Raw genomic sequence first — 23,226 nt, 5'->3', positions numbered from 1 at the left:
GCTGTCAGCATGATATTAGGTTGATATTTTTGTAAAACCAACGTGTAGTTTGCATGCAAAACCACACGCCACTTGGCTGATGCGAAAGCAACAACATATCACCCAAAGAGGAAACTTTGTGGTCCTGCAGGATATTGGCCAGATGAAGGCATCCTTCCACTAATGTGATTGATGACTCCTCCCGAAGAAAAGGAAGGAAGACAGAGCTGTGCTTTGTTTGAGTTTTTTTCATTTTCGTCTGTAGGTAGTCATAATTCTTTGTGTCTTTACTGCTACCAAGTCACATATAAAGAAAAATACATGAAGTTTTCATGCCTTACCTTTTTCACTTTGGCTTCTTTCAGCTTCTCAAGAGCAAGTTTAATTTTGTCTGCTTTCATCTGCGCCTCTATTTCCTCCTGAAAAAGACAAACAGTACAGTGAGAAGACTGTTGATTTATACATAAATATATATTTATTTATAATATTTCAGTGGTTTATAATAATGATAAAGGTTGTATAAATTTTCTGTGCCAGGTGTGTGACTGCTCCCAACACTTTCCTATGATCCTTTGAACTCAAGCGGACATCAGTTTATGGATTTCTTTATATGGCCAGTGAAGACAATAGAGACTTTATAGCATAACTGCATGTCTTAAAATCATTGGTAGGTAGAAAAATGCTTACTACTAGGCTAAATTCTGACAAAAAGTTAGTTGCACTGTAAAAGTACAGATTCACAAGAGAAATAACTAAAATCATAATACTGATGCTGAGGAATGACCATGTTTTTTTGTGTTGTGGACAGTAGCTCACATGCACTGGGTGCTGATTCTGGGGAAGCTTCCAGAAACCAGCCAATAAGAAAGAAGTGCACTTTTAGGAAGAATCCTGTAAACTGTGAATTATGTAGAGCAAATGAGTCCTAGAATAAACACGGAAGTAAACATCAACACAATAACAGGCCTTGTTTCGGATTCGGCTGCAGTTAACTTTAATTACAGATTAGTCATGGCAGCGATTGTCTTGTTAATGACAGATACAAACTTTTAAAAATTTTTGTTTTATTTCTCAGTTATGTATAATAACTAGTCAGCCTGATTAAAAATACATTTTATGTTAAATTTTAATGCAAGAAGTGGAATCATCATTTAATTTGGCCTATAAAAAATAATGGATCCTTTTATATTGTATTGCTGCTTTTGATGCAGTTGACCTTTATATTCCTCTACATTGTCTTGAAATCAGTGAGTGGATCCTGTGTTACTTGTAGTGCAGCGATGAGTTTTTCTAGTTTTTCTAAATCAGTGTTTTTCAAACTTTTTTGAGCCAAGGCACACTTTTTTTTCACTGAAAAATCCCAAGGCACATCACAAATTTTTTTTTTAAAGGCCATATAATTAATATGAAGTCCATCTCGTCAAAGCCTCTTGAATAGAAATCAGATAAACACAAGAAGAAGGAATTTTATTATCTTTCACTGGGGCCTGTTTGGATGAACACAGAGTTGCCTTTTTAGACCAAATAGGTGAAATCGGGTAATTTCTCAGGGCACACCTGATAATCTCTCACGGTACATAGTGTGCCACGGCACAGTGGTTGAAAAACACTGTTCTATAGGCATTACTTATCCCAAATGTTGTTGTTTGTCCATTCAGAGATACCATAGTAAAAATAATGGCACAAATGTGGCAGCTGCCATGTATTTGAACCCGCAACAAGCATAGATCCAAGAGAATTAAAAACATAGCGTTAATTTTGGAAAAGTGATTAGATACAACTAGAAACTAGAGTTTTTATTGATACACTGCATTTTCGTGTAATTAGCCTTTGATGTTTCACATGACATCTTTAAAAATCAGGTTGGCATTGACGTCCCTTCCAGTGGTTTACTTCATATTTAGATGATGAGAATTTCTAAGTTAAGAGGATTCATCTTCCTCCACTGTCACCTGTGATGTTGGTGATGTTATGTGATGGGCTCCATTTTTCACAAGCACAATATTTCATTTCATTGCTTTGCAGATCAATCAGAAATCGATCTACATTTCAATCTTTAAGACTCAACACCAGTTACATCTATCCTAAACTACCTTTGGGTGGTCAAATGCTCAATCATGTAATTATTTCTCCTTTATCTGACCAATTAAAACCTCAGTGAGATTAGTAATCTCTTTTATTAGAGCGATCTGGCCAAGATGGCAGCACAAGTTCTATAAAACAGCATAAAAAAAGCAAACAGAGATTACTAATCAACCCAAGTAAAACAGACCTAGCAGCCAACTTTAAATACATGGACACCCCCCCACCCTACTGTAGAATGAGCATGAAGGCTTATTTTGGTTTTTGGACATGTAGGTAGAGAGGTGCAAATGAACTGGGTCAAGAAACTTTTATACATGAAACAATGTGAAAACCTGTGTTCACAGTAAAGTCAGTGAAACTATTAAAGTCAGAAGTTGTTTTTTTAGGCTTCCCCAGTTCCTCAGATTTAAGAAGCCCCTTTGGTTTTCTGTTCTATAACTCATCGCAGGAATACGGGAATCATGTTTAATTTCAAACAAACATTCAGACAAATAAATGCATAGGTGAAAAGATATTTTTTTTTCTTTTATGGGTGGCTGTAGCTTTGGAAGAACAATCGTCTTTACCTAGAAAATTGGAGGCTTGATTCCAGGCTACACCGGACAACATGTGTCAGTGAAGACGCTGAAGCCTGATTTGCCCCCTGAAGTACCTATCAGTGTATGTTTATGTGTGAATGGGTGACTGTGACATGTAGTGTAAAGCACTGTCAGTTGTTGGAATGGCTGAAAAAGAGCCATACAAGTTCATTTACCTCTTTTAAGAAAGTTTTCTAGACTACTTTCTTTCCAACTATTACTTGAATACAACAATTACAGCCCTACCAAGGCTGACTTTACTGTAATTGTCGTTCTTATGCCTATCAGCTACATTTTTATCCTGTCTGCAGCTGGTATATACGGTAAAAACAAAACAACAAAAAAAAAAACCTATCCCCTCTTGCATACTATATCTCTCCACTACTCCTCAGTTTAACATGGATTATGCAATTTTTTGTTCTGTTTTTAAAACTTAACCATTTGCACCTGAGTATATTCTTAAAACGCTGCTTCTAGTTGTTCCCCGGTCAAGGTTAGTTAAAACAGTGAGAATTTGACTTTGTAGTGGCAGCTCCAAAACTTTGAAACTGCTTTCCAGTTAAAAGTAAATGCTCAGTTTATGTCCACAGTTTTATAACACAACTAAAGACACATTTGTTCTCTTTTAGCTTTACAGCAGTTTAGTCAATTGTGGTTGTTTTAAATGGAGTTTATAGATAAAATCAGATCTTACAAATGATAGAAGAAGTTATAAAAACAGGATAAATAGTGCACATTTACTTATGGTTTATAGGGTTAGGGTTTGTGTATTTTTTTTAACCGAACTCTGGATAAAAGTGAACACTATACACTGTTTTTCCCAGCTGGTTTATGAAACGAAGGTGATTTAGGTAAATGAGATGCACAGGATCAAATTCAGCTGAGTCCAACTCAGGATGAACTATTACATTTCCAGGTGGCGCAGCACATTGTTTAATTGAATTTCATTGCATAACGAGAAGTTCTTTGATACTATTAGCTTCTCGGGTGTCACTCTTTTGTTTGGATTTGTCCTCAAAAGTTAGGCACTATCACACAGGAATATCCTTAAACAGCTTTAATTAACTTATACACATTTACCTAACACTGACACGTTCTTTGCTTCGGCACAGCTGGTGTTTTTACCACAGAGGGATGAAGTCACAAACTCTGCTAAAGCAATAAGCTCCTGTCTGGCTACCCCACCTCCAACACTGCCACCCAATTGATCCTGTTACACTTTTCTGTTTGTGTTTGATCTGTTCCAGACAGACACTCTGACTGTTTCGCCTCACAAGTCCTAGTAACTGTAACAGATGCCTCCGTCCTGGAACAACTTCCCTATGATCTCACCAAGTGCTCTGAGAGCAATACCACTCTTCTGACTTCCACAGAGAGAAAGAAAAAAATGCTGGAATGAAAGATGTAATGTTTGTTTTAAAAAGTGCCTTGTCACGCATGGCTTAAAAAGCATTTACATGTGGTTAAATGAGACATGCAACCAGTAAAAAAAAAACAGTGTGACATTATTGCTGTGCTTTTTTGCATCTGTTGTTTCAAGAAAAAAACTAATTGTATTTCATTACTGTGCTTTTAAAACTTAACGCAACCTAAATTAGTTTTATAATAGCTTTATTTAAAATAAATAGGGATTAAAGTTAATGCTAGTCTTATGTAGAATGAGCTGACCCACCTTTGACGGCTTTGCTGACTGAGGAGGTGGCAAAGGAGAGGTGGCGGAGGAAGATGGGATGCTAAGATCACTGCTGCTGCTGATGCTGATGCTGCTGCTGCTGGTGCTGCTTCTTGGTAATGTTGGTGTACTGGAAGTATCAGGCTGGGTGCTAAGGCTTTTCGGTGGAGGTGGTACCTCCAGACCTTTTATCTCTGCTGCAAGTTTCTCTTCCGTTGCGTTGAGGTCAGCCACCAAATCAGCCATGAGCGCATCAAAGTCATTGTCCTCCAGTTCATTAAGGCTCTCTGGTGAAGCAGAATAATTTAGCCAAGAAATAACTTCAGAAAATTCATCTTTTTTGTGGGTTTTCAGCTTCATAATACCAAAGTTAATAATGTCTTTTTTTTTGTTTAACTTCTCCCCCATCTTTCTTTTACTTTTCATGAATAAGTCTGCTGGTCCAGTTAATGGGATGTACTATAGTTTTTACTGAATGACACTTTACCTGTAAGAACTCATAATAAATAATTTATGAACGATAACTATGTTATATGATTAACTCGGACTTTATTGGACAACATTTATCATCAATGGGTAGATTCTGCACACCTCATTTTCTCAGTGGTCAGACTTTTAATAATTAGTAAACTTGGGCTTCAATATCGTTTGATCAGATGGATTCAAGGCGGAATGATCCAATGGGCACTATGGGCACAGGCCCAGGGGCCCATAACCAGTTGGGGCCCATGCGGTACCCGTGTAGGGCAAACACCAGCAGTTTGGACATGAAAAAAATGTACATAAAAGCTAGATAGTTACAGTGCGTCTAGTGCGTTGCTATTGGTACCACTGGCTGAGAAATATTAGAAATGTCGTTTCACAGTGTATCATTCACAATTTCCACAATGATATGGTGTGGAACGGGGCCCCTGGAAGACTCTGGGCCCAGGGGCCTGTGCACTTTTAATCCGGCCCTGGGTGGGTTATATTGGTCTGTAGGAATTCAGGTTTAGGCTGCTTCACATTAGCTTTATCGTAAGCTTCCCTCAGCTAGCAGGTACTCAAGTGATTTACAAAACTAATGACATTCCTTTACAAGTTAACTTAGTATAGTTCTGATTAGCAAATCATGCTAATGCTGAAAACAAACCGGCTTTAAAACATGCTAGCTTATTTGTCAACAGTTAGCTCAGAGCTAACATGTTTGTTCTTAGCTTTTTTAAAGAGCAAATGAATACGGCCACACAAGGGTGAATGTAAAACTCATTATTTGGAAAGTTAAGGCCATATTTTGTTAATAAAAGTTATGTGAAAGCACTTTGTCTTTAAATCCTTTACATTTGTTTTAAGCAGTTGTATGAGCTATCAGTGTATACAGATCAGACAGTGTTCGGTGAACACATGAAAAAAGGGAAAGGACTAGAGAAAAGTCTTAATACCATCAGATGTTCTGACCTTGATCTACTTACTTCTTGTTTCACACCCGGTTTAGTTGGAAAACAGTGGTTAGACTTTGTTTATCTTGAACAACTAATCATGCAGAGCAGAGTGGCAAAATTGTTCTTTATTTACATTTTAATTAGTCTTTTTTTACATCCGTTCCAAAATTTTGATAAGTTTCTTGATGCTGAAACATGTGATTGCATAACTGGGGTGTTGCACTAGTAAGTCATTGTGCAAAAGCTCAACACCAAGTTCATGTCATGTTTGCACAAACCGTATGACAAACAAAGTTTTAAGTACCGTTGAGGTCAGTGAAGCCAATGGAGAAGTTGACTTCTTCATTGGTGCTGGGCTGAGGTTCAGGAGGCACCGTTTCCTGTCCGAGGCTCTGAAAGTAAAAACGAACAAGGCTCTGCATTTATAAGAGTGTCAGTGCAATTTCTGCACCCAGCCACAAAACCCCCTGAGGCTCGGTCTGCTCGACCAATCCACCGCATACACAAAGAGCCCTGAAAACCAAACTTTCTTTAAGTAATGTGAGAAGGTCCAACTTTACAGTTAATGTTACATCTGTTTCTAAGTATGAACTTTTCCCTTGTGCAACGTGAAGCCTCCTCTTGGCAAATTGAAGTGATTTAAAATGACGGGCTGGCTGGAAAACAACATCAAAGTGATCAGCAGGTTTTCCAATGAGATGAAAAAATAATCTGTGGTTGTCTCATTTGACCTCTTCTAAAGAAGGAAGTGTCACATGTGGTTGTGACCACTGTGTGTTTCCTCCACTGAGCCATCATCTCAGTGGTCAGTGGTGGGCGTTTAGTGATTTTCACATATACTTATTTTAAAAAATAAGAGTAATTTGATCGCCAAAGATAATGTGTTGTTGCATCTGTGCTGCTGAAGCCATGCATATTTTCCCTTCATTTTATGACTGTATTGTAATGATGCATTCTGATAATGTTAACATGTGAAAAACAGCAGACTCTGCATTAAAGGTGCAACTTATGCTGAAACATTAACAGAATTTTTCTAATTTATTTAAAATAATTCCAGTAAAAACTTAGATGTGGAACTCAATCACTCTTTGTTAGAGATTCAAACTCGCTCTTTTATTTCAGTCACACTTGAATTTATTCAGTTTTTTCAGTTTTTTTTATTTTTGCAAACTGCAATACAGTTCAATCAATAAATACAATAAACAATTGAAAAAACAAACAAACACATGTATTAAAAGGTTGTAATAAAACATCTTAAAGTTGACACAACCTCAGCCTGAACTTACCTGGGTGAGGAGATCCATCTCCCCAAGCAGGTCAGAGAACATGGCATCAATGTCTTCCATCTAGTTAGTGAAGACAAAAGAAATAAGAAAAAAGCTTAAAAACAAGTATTTAATGAGAATATTAAGTACTTCACAGTTGTGTCCCAGAGAGCAGAGGCAACAGCTGGTTGATCTGTGAGCATCAGCTCCACAGGGGTAGAAAAGAGGAGTCCAGATCAGTCTGGACTGTCAGTAGAAGCTGCTCAAATATCTAATTTTGTACAAGTTTAACGTTGTCAATTGATTATTTGTAGCTGGACTCAAAAGCAGGAATGATAGTTTGTGCATCTATAAATCCTCCTATTAGAACACTGGTTCCCCCTATAAGAAATAAAAATGTGAAGATTCAGGACTTCATACAAACGAGATAAGCTTTGAATTAGCTAAGACAGGGCTGTCCAACCCCAGTCCTACATGTTTTCTATGTTTCCCTGCTCCAGCAAACCTGATTAAAACTAATGAGTCACTGTGCAGAATTAGAGTCAGTTGTGTTGCAGCAGGGAAACATTAAAAAACCTGCAGTTTGTGATCCTGGAGGACCGACTTTGGACACAGCTGAACTAAGACATAACAGAGAAGTATAGGTTTATTAACATAACAATAGAAGAACGTTTTGTAGCTGCTTTATATTTAATATACTTTGATTATAACTATCAAGCCGGGAATGAGGCGGTATACTGTAACCGTTTGCAAGAGGAAAACAAATACAGATGCAAGTCACAGGTGAGGTGCAACGAAATGTGTGCAGAAATATGTTCCCTGCAGCTACATTATCATGCAAGGCAATCTCCAGCCCAGACTGACACAAACAGAAGAATGTATGCACAACTTCAGGGCATCATTATTTGTTAGAACTTGTCATGTCTTGCTGTAAATGTTGGAATGAAAAATTGTATTTCCTCCTTTGCTATCAGAATAACACAAGCCAGTCCACAAAGGGAGTTATGTCAGAATAATGGCAAAGTTTTCAGTAGGATTGATTGCAAAAAAATGCATTGTTGATCAAGTTTAAGTGTTAACTCTCATTTTTGACTGTTGTAGATTTATGTGATTTAACCTTGACATGGAAGCATAGTATGAAATATTGGCATAATTAGCACCAATTATTTAAGCTTATAGTAGCAAAGCAGCACAAAAAGACCATTATAGTAGCTGTGTTTTTCCTTAAAACAACGCTTAAAGACTCACTGTTATTACATACAGTCAACTGCCTGTGTGACATGTATTATTTGCAGCCTCATTTCTCAAAGCAAATGTTATGATGGTCTAGAATTCACAGTCAAAACAGTGAGTCTGTTTTCTTTTCTGACACTGGAACATGAGTAGTAGCTAAGGAAATGAGATGGTTTCCTTGAGCTAATGGCAGAAATGCAATAGTGCACACTTTTCTCCTTCTGGTGGCGTATTTACAACGGTTTCATCCCATCTGTGTTCTGATAAGATGAGTTTATCTAGTCCATGGAAATGGTAACAGAAATTACAGCTGCAGAAACAATGTGAGTTAGGGAATAAGCGTCACAATGCTAATCCTTTCTTTTTGGTTATAAAGGTACCACCTCCCTGCCATCAGTTGTTAGCTATTAAAAGCTAAATTAATTCATATTATTGTACATCTCCGCTTTCCAGTTGTCATTCATTTCTTTTTCTGACCAAACAAAAGGATGGATTTGCATGACACGTCTTGACTAAAAGCTAATGAATCCGCATGTAAACAGTAGAGGCAATACGTCTGCATTCTCTGCAGGATGAAGCCAATATTTAGAGATACTTACACAAATTCAGGATCAAACATTTACATACAGAAGTGAAAACTTCCACTTATGATTAAGAACCAACAACACTTTCAACTTAGTGCATTTACGGTCATCTCCCTGAACTTCTACACAGCAACGTGAGGAACAACAGTCGCTGTATAAAGGCTGCTGTAATGGAGAACACTGTAGTGGAGAACTGTACAAAGGGCTTGAATTAAGATAAACTGTTGCTATCTTAAAGCTAACATTTGTGTAACTCAAGCCTCACAACCAGTGAAAGCTCTTAGATTTGTTAAAACGGCATTACTGAACTGATTTTTTCCCTAGCCTCACTGAGTTAATTTGTCATGCCTTTTGCAGTCTGTCTCTTCTCTGAGCTCTTTGCAGACGGTAAAAGTCATCGTAATCTAATGTATTGCTTTTGTCATTTTTGTTTCCTCTAGTCCCATGATTATGTTGTCTTGCTTGTCTTTGCTGAATCAGCCATGGTTTGCCTTTAAATCTGCCCGCGGGTGGATATCTCGTTTCAGTCATGTGATGCGATGCCATGTGATAACCTGGGTAGGAGCACAAAGTGAGGATTTGGGGTTTTTCAGCCTCGGGACTCTGCAGGACAATGAGAGATAGGTCAGAAGCAGAGCGTTTTATAGTCAGCAAGCTATGTACTGTTACTTTAAAGACGCATTACGTAACTTTCTGACCTTGAAACACAACGCCCCGGACATTTGTCATGTGTATTTCTGGAAGCGCTGCCCACCAGCGTCCCGAGGCTGAGAAACCACGCTATGTAACTTACATTCGGGACGTTACGTTGTAGCAGAGTTTCGCTTCACCGTATAATAAGGAACTGACTGTTTTGAACACGCAATGTCGCTGATTCAGCAAAGAAACGCAAGGAAATTTAAAAAAAAGAGAAATGGACAAAACAAGAATCATCCTAAGTTCGTCTTTTGCTGACTGGAGAAAGCTAGCGGGTCAGGTAGGATGCCAGACGGATGTCGAATTAGTCGTCGATCGGAGGTGCGTGCCGGGGGAAATGGCAGAAGTTTGGTAGCGTGTCAGTATATAAAAAATAGGAGATTTTACAGAAATAATGTTTGTGTACATTTTAATTTGAAGTGATGATAAAAACACACATCTGTCAACATAGGTTGAACATTGTAACACCAACCAACATAGCTGTAGCTTAGCAGATGGTTTGGGTTTCTTGGGGTATGTGAAGAAACATCTCGGGTTCAGTTAAACCGTGGTGTGGTTAATAATACGTAAAAGTCATCTACTTCTGTGTATCTCAGCAAGCCCTCAGAAAAGCAGCTGGTTTCTGAAACGCTTCTCTTTTGGTGCTCTTTGCAGAAACCGACATAGAAACGTTGCTCAAGCTCCAACCAGGTGGAGCTCCTCGCCTAGAGTGATTCTCCTCCCAAACGATTGCATAACAACTGTTGTAGTCTATGTTTTCATTACCGCCATCTTGCATTAACATGAAATATGATCTTTATGGAAGTGTAGCTCACAGCTTTCTGTCATCACAGTTTGTAATCTGATTATTAACCTTAAGAAAAAAAAAGGAGAAATTTTAAAATTTAATCAAAATGCACTGTGTGCAAACTTCCAGTCACACTTTGGGGAAGACAAGTGTGACTGATTATGTTCCAGGAAATTATTCATGTGGGATAAATCCTATTTCAACATATAACAGATGTGCTCATGAGACAATGTCCTGATTCCATGTCTCACATTTGGCCGGCTAGTTAGGTAAAACTTCTCTGGTTATAATGGCAATCTCCACCCATATGAGTGTGTGTAAACATAATTACAGGTGATGTGCTTATGTAACTGGGCAGTGTGAGCTCAATCTTCCACTTCATGGTGTGCATATGGAGGAAATGGTAAAGAGTAAACTTCCTGCCACTTGCCTTGTTGGAATCGGAAGTGGTGTCAGCAACAACTTACGTGTTACATGCTGCTTCTTCCTTCATTATTGCTACAGTAGTCAGGTAAACTCTGAAACTTTATCTTATATGTGTATTATTAGGATCCTTTTATCATACCTTATTTTAGTGTCACATTAATTTGACAGATAGGTTTGAGATTTTGCTTTAAGAAGACAAACATATTTAAAAACAAAAAGAAAAGAAATAAGCTCTTAAATGACATTCAGTGAAAAGAAGAAAGGAAGGGTGGGTGCATGTGGTTAGTTTGTGAAAGCATCTGATGATGACCCAATATGAGAGGCACTTCTTCCTCGTGTAGATGTGCAAACAGAGTCACAAACAAGCAGCGAAGTGGAAACTGCACTACTGGGCTGTGTCATATGCAGATGAAAACCACAGAAAAGGGGTGAATTCTGCAGGCGGTTCACTTCTGCTTTAGTAGAATGACGAGAGAATCCCTCTTTATTTTCACACCAAATGAAATATGAACACAATAACTCTCCATAAAATTACATTTTGAAAGTCCTCTACAATAATAAACAGTTCACATAATAATTAGAACTGACATAGTTAGCTGAGACATAAAAGATTTCTATCAGAAAGCTCTTCTGACTGAAAGACAGGTGTGACTAACACTGGCTGAGAGCTTTTACCGCTGTTAAAGTCTTGAGGAGTGAACTCAGTCTTCAGTTTTATTCAAACATGTTTCAACAAAGAAAACAAGCTGATGACTTGAGGAGATGGCTCTTTGTGAGACAACAGAGAGAGAGAGAGAGAGAGAGAGCAATGAAAGGATTTAACATGCAATAGGACAGAAACGCTTGTTTCCAAGCTTTTACAGTCATAAGAAAATGCAACCCTTTAACTCTTTCACAAGTAAAAACCATTTCATTAATGAAAACAGCTGACTTTTCATTAAAAGTAATTTCACAATATCCCTGTGAGTTCACCCCAAGGTCAGACTCTGCAATGACAAATTGAAAAAAAACAAAGAACTACAACTCAAACTTTCTAGGCCTCATTTATCAAAATAAATATTAAAGTTTGAGACAATACAAGAAGAAAAAACACCAACAAAGGAGGCCATGTTTTAAAGGTTTGTCAGGAGAAAGCCTATTCTCTCCAAAGGAACATGGTGGCTCAGCTGAGGCTTGCCAAGTCACATTTAATCAAACTACAAGACTTCTCAGCAAAGTGGAGGTATTTGGTCATAATGTACAAGATAATGTAGGATAATCAAACTACATAATGGCACAAACACCTCATAGCACGGTGGTGGAAGGGTGATGGTTTGGGCTTGTTTTACAGGCACAGGACCTGGACATCTTCCAGTCATTGAAGTCACCACGAACTTCTCAGAACACTAAAATATTTTCCTCAAATGGAAAACCATCTGTCCAAATGATCCAAACACATACAACTGCCTCATTTAGCAGTTTTTTATTCATGAAAAAAAAAAAATCATGTAATTTTTATTGTACTTCACAATTGTATGACACTTTGTGTTGGTCTTTCACATTAAATTCCAGTCAAATATAATTATGTTTGTGGTGTGTAATGTGACAAAATGTGGAAAAGTTCAAGGGGTATGAATAGTTTTACAAGCCACTGCAAAAAAGTGTCTAAAAATAAAATTTAAGAAAAAGATAGAAGGGTTGTAGTGGTCCAGTCATAGTCCAGACCTGACTTAAAATGCTGCGGTGGAGCGTTAAAAGAATCTAATGCTGGCAATGTATTCCACAACTCTTACACAGCAATGTGAAAGCCATACGTTCAAACAGAAAATGATTGTTTGAGATTGTCTGTTTTCTTACACGTTGCCTCTGAATTTTTGCATTTTTTTCATTTCAAAGTAGCAATTTGTAACTTTTTAACCTGAAGATGAGAAACTGCACTTCACTACTTTGTGTTTCTGCCTGAAATCCCATGTTACAGCGGAGTTTTGCTTTACGCGCCGTGTCACATCGAGAAACTGGATATCAAAACAGTGGCTGATTAATCAAAGAAAAGCAAGAGGACATTATTGGAGGAAGAGAGAAAAAGAAAGTCAGAAAATGACAGAGCAAAGGTTAAACAAGAGTCAACATTGAGCTGACTTTTACTCGCTCAAGAGAGCTTAGAGTACAGATAGGATGCAAGACAGATGCCAAAATAACCGTTGTTAGGGGGAGCCTAGCAACGGAGGCAAAACTCTGCTACAACATCACATTGCGTTGAGATGTCAAAGTTGTGTAGTTTGGTTCCTCATCCTCAGGACGCTGCCGGGCAGCAGCAGCTCTAGAAATGCACAGTATGCGTCACTAAGTTTGGAAAAATCAAATCGAAAAATCGAATATCGGGAGTTTTTGCTTCACAATTTTAAAATGGATTTTTTTTGTTGAAAAAAAATCTATTTTTTTTTTATAATTAATAAATATAATCCATTATCTTTTTTTTAAAATAATTTTTATTGTTTTTATAGATCTTTTTACTTGTCTTCTTGGGCATTATAGCAGCAGAATGATGGTTTGGCTATTGGGGTGTGTGTTTTTAATTGAAATCAAGAAAAATGACAGGCAAAGAAAAGTTTTGTACTTTTGCTTTTAATCTACAAAAATCGGCAATATCAAGGAACTGTGAAAATCGCAATTTAAATCGAATCGGCGCCCAAAAAATCTGAATCGAATCGAATCGGAACAAAAGCACATCGTCACAGCTCTAGATGTCACTGTGTCATCAAACAAGTCTGGAACACATAGTTTTAAGACCAGAAAGTTACAGAATGCATCTTTAAGACCTGATAAGTTGTTTATCTTCCCAATATATAAAATCATATGACTGAAGCAACATGTACTTTTCTTCCCACCTACGCCCATTAAAACTCTATGTTAGAATATCCAACTATTCTACTATCAAAACAAATAAATAAATAAAAACTGTTACAAATATTAATTGCAGGCAGCCACTCTAAACAGCTTACAGTCTCAAATATTCTGTACATTAAAGGTTAAGCATACAGCAAGTCTTTTAATGTAACAGGCAAGACAGTGAAGGGAACATCTGCTCTGAGTGTCTGCAGAGAAAACTCAGATCACATTTCTGTAACTGGGGCTTAAGCAGATGTGTTTCAATAACTGGGAATGCTCTGTTAGAAAGTAGGCAGATTAAGGGAAACAAATGCTTTATGTCCATAAACCATAAGAGACAAGGTACAAAACCTTAGCTCTCATCTATCATATGCTTGAAATTGATGAACTACAGTCTTTGAATGGTATGTGTTTATTTTTAACATCTAATCCCTGCTGCATATGAGTCAGTCACAACGTGTACAATGACTAAAACATTACTCAACAACATCCAGAGTAGCAAACAACATTTAGTAAAGGCTTAAAGTACGCCTTCAATTTACATCTAATTTCACTCATATTTCTCTAATTAAACCAAATGTTAAATGTTCCTGAAACCAGCGACAAACTGACAGCGCTGCCAGCTTTAAAACACGCGGTGAGCCGTATCCGTTTCATGAAGCTATTGTGTCATACAGCAGTCTGACATCACAGCATGGTCCACCCAGCTAAATGTTCATCCTTTTAAAAAGAAGCACATTAAAACACACTCAATGACACCAAATGAAGTGTCATTTGATGGGAAGAAACTTATACCAATACGTCTTTTCCTGAAATGTGGCAGCTTGTGGTTTCCATTGTCCAACAGTTTAATAATCTTTTTAGATAAATCAGTTTTTCTTTTACTGTAAAAAACATGAACCCAGATTCAGTTACTGTGTGAAGAGGTGTTTAAACAGAATATTTATAGCCTAATGTTCCAAGTAAAACAGGTCTAAATCTTCACATTTACAGGTAGAGCAGTGAACGGAGCAGATGTAAACTTACCTTTTCAGGTACGATGATCCTTAGTTTCAACAGGTGGCTTCAGGATGAAAGTGTCACGGACATTAGTTCCACCTTAAGATATTATTTTCTCACAAAAATCCAGACCGTTAAAAATAGCAGTCATATGCAGGCAGATCTGGGTGTGTTGATGTGGATTGCATCTGGCTCTCTGACTGCTGACTTCTTCCTGCTTAATGCGGAAGTTCAGGTCTAGACTTGTCACTGCATTCCTGCGGAGAGACGAGAATTTTCACAACAGTCTTGTATGGACAGCGCTGGGCCGTGCCCCCCTAACAGTGCACCTTATCTGCTACTGTAGCTGCAAACCGTTGGAGAGGTGGAAGGTTGTTGGGAGGGGGGCAGTGGATTTCAGTGGAGATGGTGACTGACAGCCGCTGGAGCAGACGAGGAAGTCTGTAGAGCAAAACAAAGCGAACCGACCTGAGGAATGTGACGGGTCTCGGTTAATAATTCACCTCAGTGGAACTGATTTACAGCAAGTCTTCGGATGGGAGTGGTTATAATGTGGCACATCAGAGCAATGAAGGACTCCACCTGAGCTCCACTGGTTTAAATCATTCAGAAAAATACTCAAAATATCCCTTCTGAATACAAATGAAGCTGAACAATAGTCTTTGTTTTAAAATAAATCTGGTGTAACAAAGTCAGTTATCTTCACGGAGAAATAAAAGAGTCAAACTGTCAAGCTATGAATAACCTCTGGCTCTTATCTGACCATACACACACAGATAGCTCTATTTATTTGCATTTGTCCTTGAGTCAACATGGGGGGGGGGGGCAAAAAGTAAGGTTCCTCTTCTGCTTTTTTAACACTCTCAAACGGTCGCACATCCAGAAATTCATGCAAAATCAGTCTAAAGATCAAATTTACCCACATCCAGCTGCATTGTCCTTGCAAATATAAGCCAAGAATTACATTATTTCTCTATTATTAGCTCATCTCTGTCATATTTCCCTGCTAGACCAGCCTCAGATGGGAGAGACCACCTTCTCTGTAGCAAAAGAAAACCCCTGTCATCCTATGGTAAAGTGGAGCACCATGGAGAAAAATAAGTAACCTCCAATGCCTCTGAGAGCCTTTCATGACCCGCGATGTATTAAACAAACACACTGGGTGCAGGCATGTGTCCCAACCACCCTCATTTCCTCCCCCTGTCAAGGGTTGACAAACAGATGGACACCAAAGGCAGCCTTCTAAACACAAAGCACGCCGGTGGCTCTGAGAACATTTCTCAAATAAATAAGTTGATTAATGATGGTGGAGCCAGGCGGCAGGGAATGAAGTGATTTTTCCTGCTTTGTTGTGCCCCTGAAGTCTCCGCTCAGACACCAGGGGTGGTCCAACAGTGTTGGTTCTGATAGCAGCCATGCTGCAGATCATACATCTGAGTCCACAAACTGATTAGGATTGCTACTTTTTCTTCTGAGTTTATTAAAAAGTCAAGCCTTTAGAAACTCCAAATGCGAACGGTTCCTGCTTGACAAAGAGAAGTCTGTTGGTTTGAAAGGACTGCAAAGCTCCAGATGTTAAAAGTTTGAGTTAAAAGGCATTTTTTAAGCCATTAGTCTCCATCCTGTAATATCTGAGCACTCCAACACCCCTCTGAAATGCATTTCAAGGACTCGGGCACTAAAAGAAAAACAGGGTGATGATGGTAAAACCAGTGGGCACCTTGCAAAGTAATAGAGCATTTGTTAAAAGTGACAAGCTGTCAGTGAGATGATGTGAAAAGTCATACCGGCGTGTTGCAGTGCCCTCTGTTTGTACTCTGCTGTACGTGCTCTTGAACTCGGTGGGTGGTGTGGAGCAATCTACGCTGCCTACCTGCTTTTTTTTTTTTTTTTCTTTGTGGTGCAACAATCCACATTGCAGGTTTACAGCCAGAAAACAGAGATGGATGTTTTTCTGCATGTGGAACCAGTTCATGTGCCTCCACAGCGTCACCAGAGTGACTTGCAAACCAAAACACGGCTTTATCTATTAAACAAGGAAACACATGCATGTCATATATGAAGTACTGGACAGTGGACCAAGTATATTTGTGGATGTAATATTCAAATGATCATTTTAGTACTAAATGTATGCAGAAGAAGTGGGATCAGCCTCCTGGACAAGAGAAAGGAGTTATCTTGGAGGGTGTAGAAGTGGTCTGTTTTAAAGTGAACCATAATGTCTTTGTAAGCTGAATCTATTGGTTTCCGTTGGCTAAATCTCATCAAACTGCAACTAAACAGCAATAAAGCATATATGTTAAAGGGGTGCTATTATGGTATTTGGAGTTTTCTGAGCTTTCTACAGTGTTACAGTGTTGAATCCTCATCAGACATGTGAACGACACTGTTTTTTTTATCACTTAAACGCATGTTTGAGTTTGAGTTTGAGTTCCAGCACTCTCTCCGTTCAGTTTCCATAGGGATGAAAAACGTGTCGTTTTAGAGAGTTTTTTCTACTTGGAAATCCTTGTGACGTCCCGGGGGAAAAGGTTCAGTGATTGGTTACCTTCTACTGGTTAACAAGGGCATGTACAAATACATCAGGCGGGTGGAAAACGTGGGATAAAGTTATTTCCAACGATGGCTGGTGAGTTTACCAAAGAGAGACATCCTGCTGCATTCGTTGCTGTGGGTTGCTGTTTTCCACTTTGTTTTCAGGGTCTGATTCAGGTTCCAACATGTAGGGCTGTATGCTATATGTTGACATAGTATTTTGTTTTTTTTATTGAGTTCATATGAGCCAATCCTTCTGTTTATGAGATGTTACAATGACGGTGAAAGCAGGTGCGGTGCGCGCTCCCGATGTAGTGCAGTGGCGGGAGGCGGGGCTTAATGCGGAAGAGTCTCAATTCACTCGTTTTGCCCGCAGGCTGATCTGACAGCCTACGGAGAGGGTCGGTCTGAAGTAAATAAAGCCATTTGTAACAATAACTCGATCAATCCCAGCCTTTCTGGTCTCAGAAATAAAAATAAATTAGCCTGAAATGCTCATAATAGTTCCACTTTAAATACTAGGGGTGGGAAAATTGAATTGAAAAATTGAAAATCTGGATTTTTTTGCTTCACAATTTTAATGATCTCTCTTCAGTTTTAATGAAATATTTAATCTTTTTATTAGCTTCACTGTCTTTGCATTTTTTCTCTAACAGACTTTATGCTGGAGTAACTCAGTTCTTTATTGCTAAAGAACTGAGTTACCTGGTAGTGAAAGCTGGTAGTGTCCCAATCTTTCCATGTGGACTTTTTAATCAGTGTCTAAACTGTGTTGAGTTTAGGTGTAGCTGCTAAAGTTTGGATGTTTTGTATGTGTGGAACTGCATTTCTGGAGCCCGAAAATACAAAGTCCAAAGTGAATAAATCTGAAAATGTTACTGTTTTGTTTTGAAGCTTACAACACGCATCGCAGCATGTGGCTTAACCAGCATGTGCAACATGTGGAAACCCTCCCAACGGCAACAACAATGAAGGATCACAGTGTTGTGATTATGGAGGGGCTTCAACATAACTGTTGGAATTTCCACTTGAATTATATATATATATATATATATATATATATATATATATATATATATATATATATATATATATATATATATATATATATATATATAAATATATATATATATATGTATATATATATATATATATATATATATATATACATATATATATATTTATATATATATATGTATATATATATATATATATATATATATATATATATATATATATATGTATATATATATATATATATATATATATATATATATATATGTATATATATATATATATATATATATATATATATATATATATATATATATATATATATATATATATACATATATATATATATATTTATATATACATATATATATATATATATATATATATATATATATATATATATATATATATATATATATATATATATATATGTATATATATATATATATATATATGTATATATATATATATATATATATGAAGCAGCTCACACGAGACAAACCCAACAGTGTTGCCAAGAGGGGACTTTATCTGATGTTGGAGCTTACAATGTATTTATGAATTTATATTGTTTTTCCACGTAAAAATATTGACAATGTTCAATTTAAAAGCAATAAAAACTGGACAAATGTGTTATTGGAAAGATAAAAAACACTCCTAATTTTGATTCATTTAATGCAATTTTAATCTTGAAGATTCATCAAGAAAACTTTAGAAAACCTTTATTACTTAACTTTTAGTTTATCCGTCACCTATTTCATGTCCAGTTAAGCTACTTTCATCACAGAGCCTCCTTCTCCTTGCAGACCAGTGTAAACTGAACAACCCCAACCTGTGTGGAGGCAGCGTTGGCTGGGTCATGATGCATCATGTAATATGTAAGAAAAAAGAAATCTTGTGAGTATCCACTGGTGTTAAGTGTATTAACACCCTCTCATTTAAGAAATATTTAAAAGTAATAAATTCAAATTTACTAAACTATAATTAGTGCAAACAAATGACACTTTTGAACTGTGGTTGAAAACAGAACAACTTTTACAAGAAAAATAGAAAAAGAAAGAAACTTTCAGATGATTAGAGCACTTTGCTGATGAGGTCTGATGAAGAGTTACAGAAGACATACCTGACTGCAGTGAGTACCTCCAACGTTTGTTCAATAAAAGATTAGTTTTCAGGTCCCATTGGGATTGTTTTACACATGTATAAAAATAACAATATATCAACATAACTATATTGTGCTTCTTTTGTTTAAAAAAAAAAAAAATCAGTCTTTAACAGTAAAAACGAACAAAAAGATTAATTTAGATGCAATCTGAATTTTTTGAATATTAGATTTATAACTTACCACCGTGATAAACAATCATGGATGAATATTAAAGACTGATCGTCAAAACAATCAAACATATAGATTCATATTATGTGTTTTCTTTTCATAAAACATGTTACATTGTGTAATAAATTTATCACTTAAAGAGTTAAAACAGTTTCAATAATAACAGATTTGCTAGTCGAAAGAGTGAGGAACATATTAACCTGTAATCTTTTTATGGTCATTTTAAAATAACTGAGGGAAAGAATGACTTGAATGTACAGAAAGTTCCATCATGAATTACAAAGATTAAAGTCACACTGCAATACGTGTCCAACAAAACTCCAGCTTTATTATATTAAATATTTGAGATCATTAAAATTTGTCCACCCCCCCCCCCCCCCCCCCCCCCCCCTTTCTTTTAGCAAAGTGTACTGTACCTATGACCTTAACAATCAGTCATTTCTATTTAACAGCCTCCATCGACCTCAGACAACCTTCTGACTGGATGCTTAGCTCTACAAATTACTAATGTGGGAGTTTAAAGGAAGGTCCTGAAACCAGCTGTGAGAGTTTCACATTCTTCAGCCATAGGTCTCCTAAACAAAGGTTTGACCTCTGCATGCTTTGTTAATAGAGGAAAAAAAACAAGAGATGGGAGGGAGGGGGTCGCCTTTAGTGTTGACAGGGCAGTGTAAGTGGAAGGACGTTTTTGCTGAGGACCAGCAGCTGTCTCAACATTCAGGATGGGCTTAACACAAAGTACTGCTGCTCTCTGCAACTTGGACGGTCACAGGGTCACAGAAAAGTCAGCAGTGAGCAAAATTAAAAGGGACTTAAAAAAAAAAAAAAAAAAAAAAAAAAAAAAAAAAAAAGGCAAATATTAATATCTAAAATTAGTCTGGAGGACATTATTTTACAGAAAAAAAATGTTACTTTCTGACTGAAATGATCAAATTGTTTTTATGTTGGCATCAGAAGTGGGATTTTATCATCAACCTCATCACAGGGGAACCGAGGAGAGCAGGAAGGTGAAGGGTTAATTTGTGGCCAGGGAAACCTGATGCTAATTAAGCCTCAGGAATGCCACATTCCGACATTGTGGAGCAGGAGCCCTCAGAGTGGGTCAGATGTGGAGAGAGCCAGCAGGAATGCCTGTTTCTTATGTTTTTATCCCTCCTGACAGTCGGGACAAGTAGCCTCGCCAAAGCCTGGAGGAGCTGACGGGAATGGCGGGAACAACTCCACTTCTTATCAGATGTGATCATTATTAAAACGCTGTTTTTTTTTTCTTCTGTAGACCCACACAACAGGCAAACAAAATGTTTCTACTGGTGCTGCTACTGTGGTGGGCCTCCCTACCCAACACCGCCGCAGACATCTGCCCGGGGACGCACTGCCACGGCGGGACCACCGGAGATCCAAGACCCTGCACCGGAGCGCACTGTCCCGGGAGCAGATCCTCCAGGCTTCCGCGCCAGTTTAACCCCACAGCACAGGCGGCTGGTAGTCCTCATCACGCACACCCCAGCCCTCCGAGAGAAACCCACCCGGCCACCCAGCTGTTCCGCGGGCGCCAAGCCGACGCTGGCGCACGGATCAGAGCGCCTGAAGTTTTCCACGCAGGATGCATCGGCGTGGACTGCGCCGCTGGTGGGAAACAGCTTCACCCCACCAACGACAGCAGAGACTGCAGAGGGATCGAGTGCAAGCTGCCCCTGAGAATACGGCCGATAGCTCGGGGAAGGTCTTGTGTTGGAGAGGAATGTCCAGCCGCTCCGGAGGACAACGGCCAGCTTCCTCCGGTCCATCTGTCCGACAGAGCCGCTCAGTTCCTGGCCGATTTCCCCGACTTGGGATATCCGTCGTCGGAACTTGGCGGAGCTCCTTTGGGAGTCCAGCTCACATGTGACATCAAGCCAGGTCTGCTGTTTTCATCAGTTCTCTCATCTACAAGTTTAACCCACCACTTAGTAACTCTGTAAGCTTGTTGAAGTTTTTATGTGAGCAAACGTCTAAAAAAGTTTAACCATTGAATCAACCCTTAAAATAACTAAATATATATATATATATATATATATATATATATATATATATATATATATATATATATATATATATATATATATATTTATGGAGTTTAAGTCCTTTTACCCCATCAGTGGTCTGAATGATACACACTCAAAAATAGAGGTACCAGCTTGTACCTAAAAAGGTACAAATGCTTGTCGCTGGGGGTGTACTCTTTTGAGAGACATTTCTGTACCCTTCAGTTCTGGTCTATTTTTGTACCTTATCAAGTTCAACCTCACCTTATCAAGTTATGTTTTTTATGTTTTCCACAGCATTAGGCCTGGTCCATTCCACTTAGCAATATTATCTTATCTTTAATCAAATCAAATCAAACTTTATTTGTATGGCACTTTACGTGCTTAAAAACAATACAACGTGCTTTACATTATAAAACAATTTACATCAAAATAGATAAAAATAGATAAAACACTAACACACATCCCCTTTCATCTAATCTAGAAATAATCTTCAAAAACTCAAAATACTGACCAGACATACACTTAGTTTGCAGCATCTGACCTTCATTGTCTGGTGTAGTAAATGACTGTTAAGTAGTACTACTGTCATCACTCAGCTCTGCTCTAGTTTGTAACATTACAGCCATTAACATTACATTTTTCAATGCTGCAGGTACCCTTATGGTCGAAATGGTACAAATTTGTACTTTATGTCACTTTGAACCCTTTTTCGTACTCTGAAGGTGTGCTTCTGGTCTCTTAAAGACCAGTATTGTACTTTTGAGAGAACATTTGTTTAAAATGTACCTGTAGGTACACAAATGTCCTCATCTTGTACCTCTATTTTTGAGAGTGTAGGGCTGTGAGATACGCTTTTGTCCCGATTCGATTTGATTCCGATCTTTTTTGGGTGACGATTCAATTTAAATTGCGATTCTCACAATTCTTTGATATTGCTTATTTTTGTAGAATAAAAACCAAATAAATGTATAAAACTTATTTTTTTGCTCATAATATTTCTTGATTTCAATTAGAAAAAAAACGACACAGTAGCCAGACCATCATTTGATTTTCCGATTTGATTTTCCCACCCCTACTGAATGAGGGTCACTTTTTAGAAGACAGAGGAATATTTTGACCTTCAGTCACAAGAAAAAAGAAAAAAACTACCTGCAGAGCAAGTTGTGTTGCTGGACTGGAAAAAATGTCTCAGAGGCAATTGCCCAGAAAATGTGACTGCTTTGATGTGAGTCCACACAGGAAACCTTCAGTGCACTTGGCAGTTCGGTTTGGCCTGGCCATGCAAGTGGGCAGACTGTAGTATATAATCAAATTACTTGCAGAATATTTATAACAGTGATTATAAAGTTTGCCACCTCGTCTTTAATTCTGCTCTCATTTCATGTCAGGGGAGAATGAAGTTCCTTCAGAGGATGCCCTGATCTTGCACCTCCAGCTGGCTAAGGGGCAGGAGAAGCTGGTGGAGGCCCTCAGAGCCCAACAGGTAATCATCCGCGACCTGCAGCAGAAGCTCGTTGACCAACAGGAGGCGCTTCTGTCGCAGCAGCGAGGGATCCTGGAGCAGCAGCGGCGAATGTATGAGCAGATGGATGCAGTGAAGGCTCAATATGGCCTCCTCTCAGACACCATCAAGCAGGTGTCTTTCCAGGGCTTGCAGGGAGAACTGCAGAGCTACTTCGAGAGCCACCTGGCGGGACTACAGAGCCAGGCTCGCAGCCACCTGC

General features: G+C 38.1%; 1 protein-coding gene across 1 annotated transcript in view; it reads right to left on the bottom strand.

Annotated features, from left to right (window-relative positions):
• Window positions 1-14,761, bottom strand: part of apbb1ip (amyloid beta (A4) precursor protein-binding, family B, member 1 interacting protein) — a 30,739-nt gene extending 15,978 nt beyond the window's left edge. The window contains exons 1-5 of the mRNA XM_079259358.1: window positions 14,621-14,761; window positions 7,022-7,081; window positions 6,040-6,127; window positions 4,315-4,601; window positions 321-398 (exon numbers count right to left, since the gene is read on the bottom strand). Of these exons, the coding sequence (XP_079115484.1) occupies window positions 321-398; window positions 4,315-4,601; window positions 6,040-6,127; window positions 7,022-7,081 (513 nt within the window). The 5' untranslated portion in view covers window positions 14,621-14,761. The remainder of the gene's footprint in view (window positions 1-320; window positions 399-4,314; window positions 4,602-6,039; window positions 6,128-7,021; window positions 7,082-14,620) is intronic.
• Between the last annotated feature and the right edge of the window lie 8,465 nt (window positions 14,762-23,226).

This window comes from Telmatherina bonti, assembly GCF_933228915.1.
Source record: "Telmatherina bonti genome assembly, chromosome: 20".
Taxonomy (NCBI): domain Eukaryota; kingdom Metazoa; phylum Chordata; class Actinopteri; order Atheriniformes; family Telmatherinidae; genus Telmatherina; species Telmatherina bonti.
Note: the sequence above shows the minus strand (reverse complement) of the source record. Positions and strands in the feature narration are given on the sequence as shown.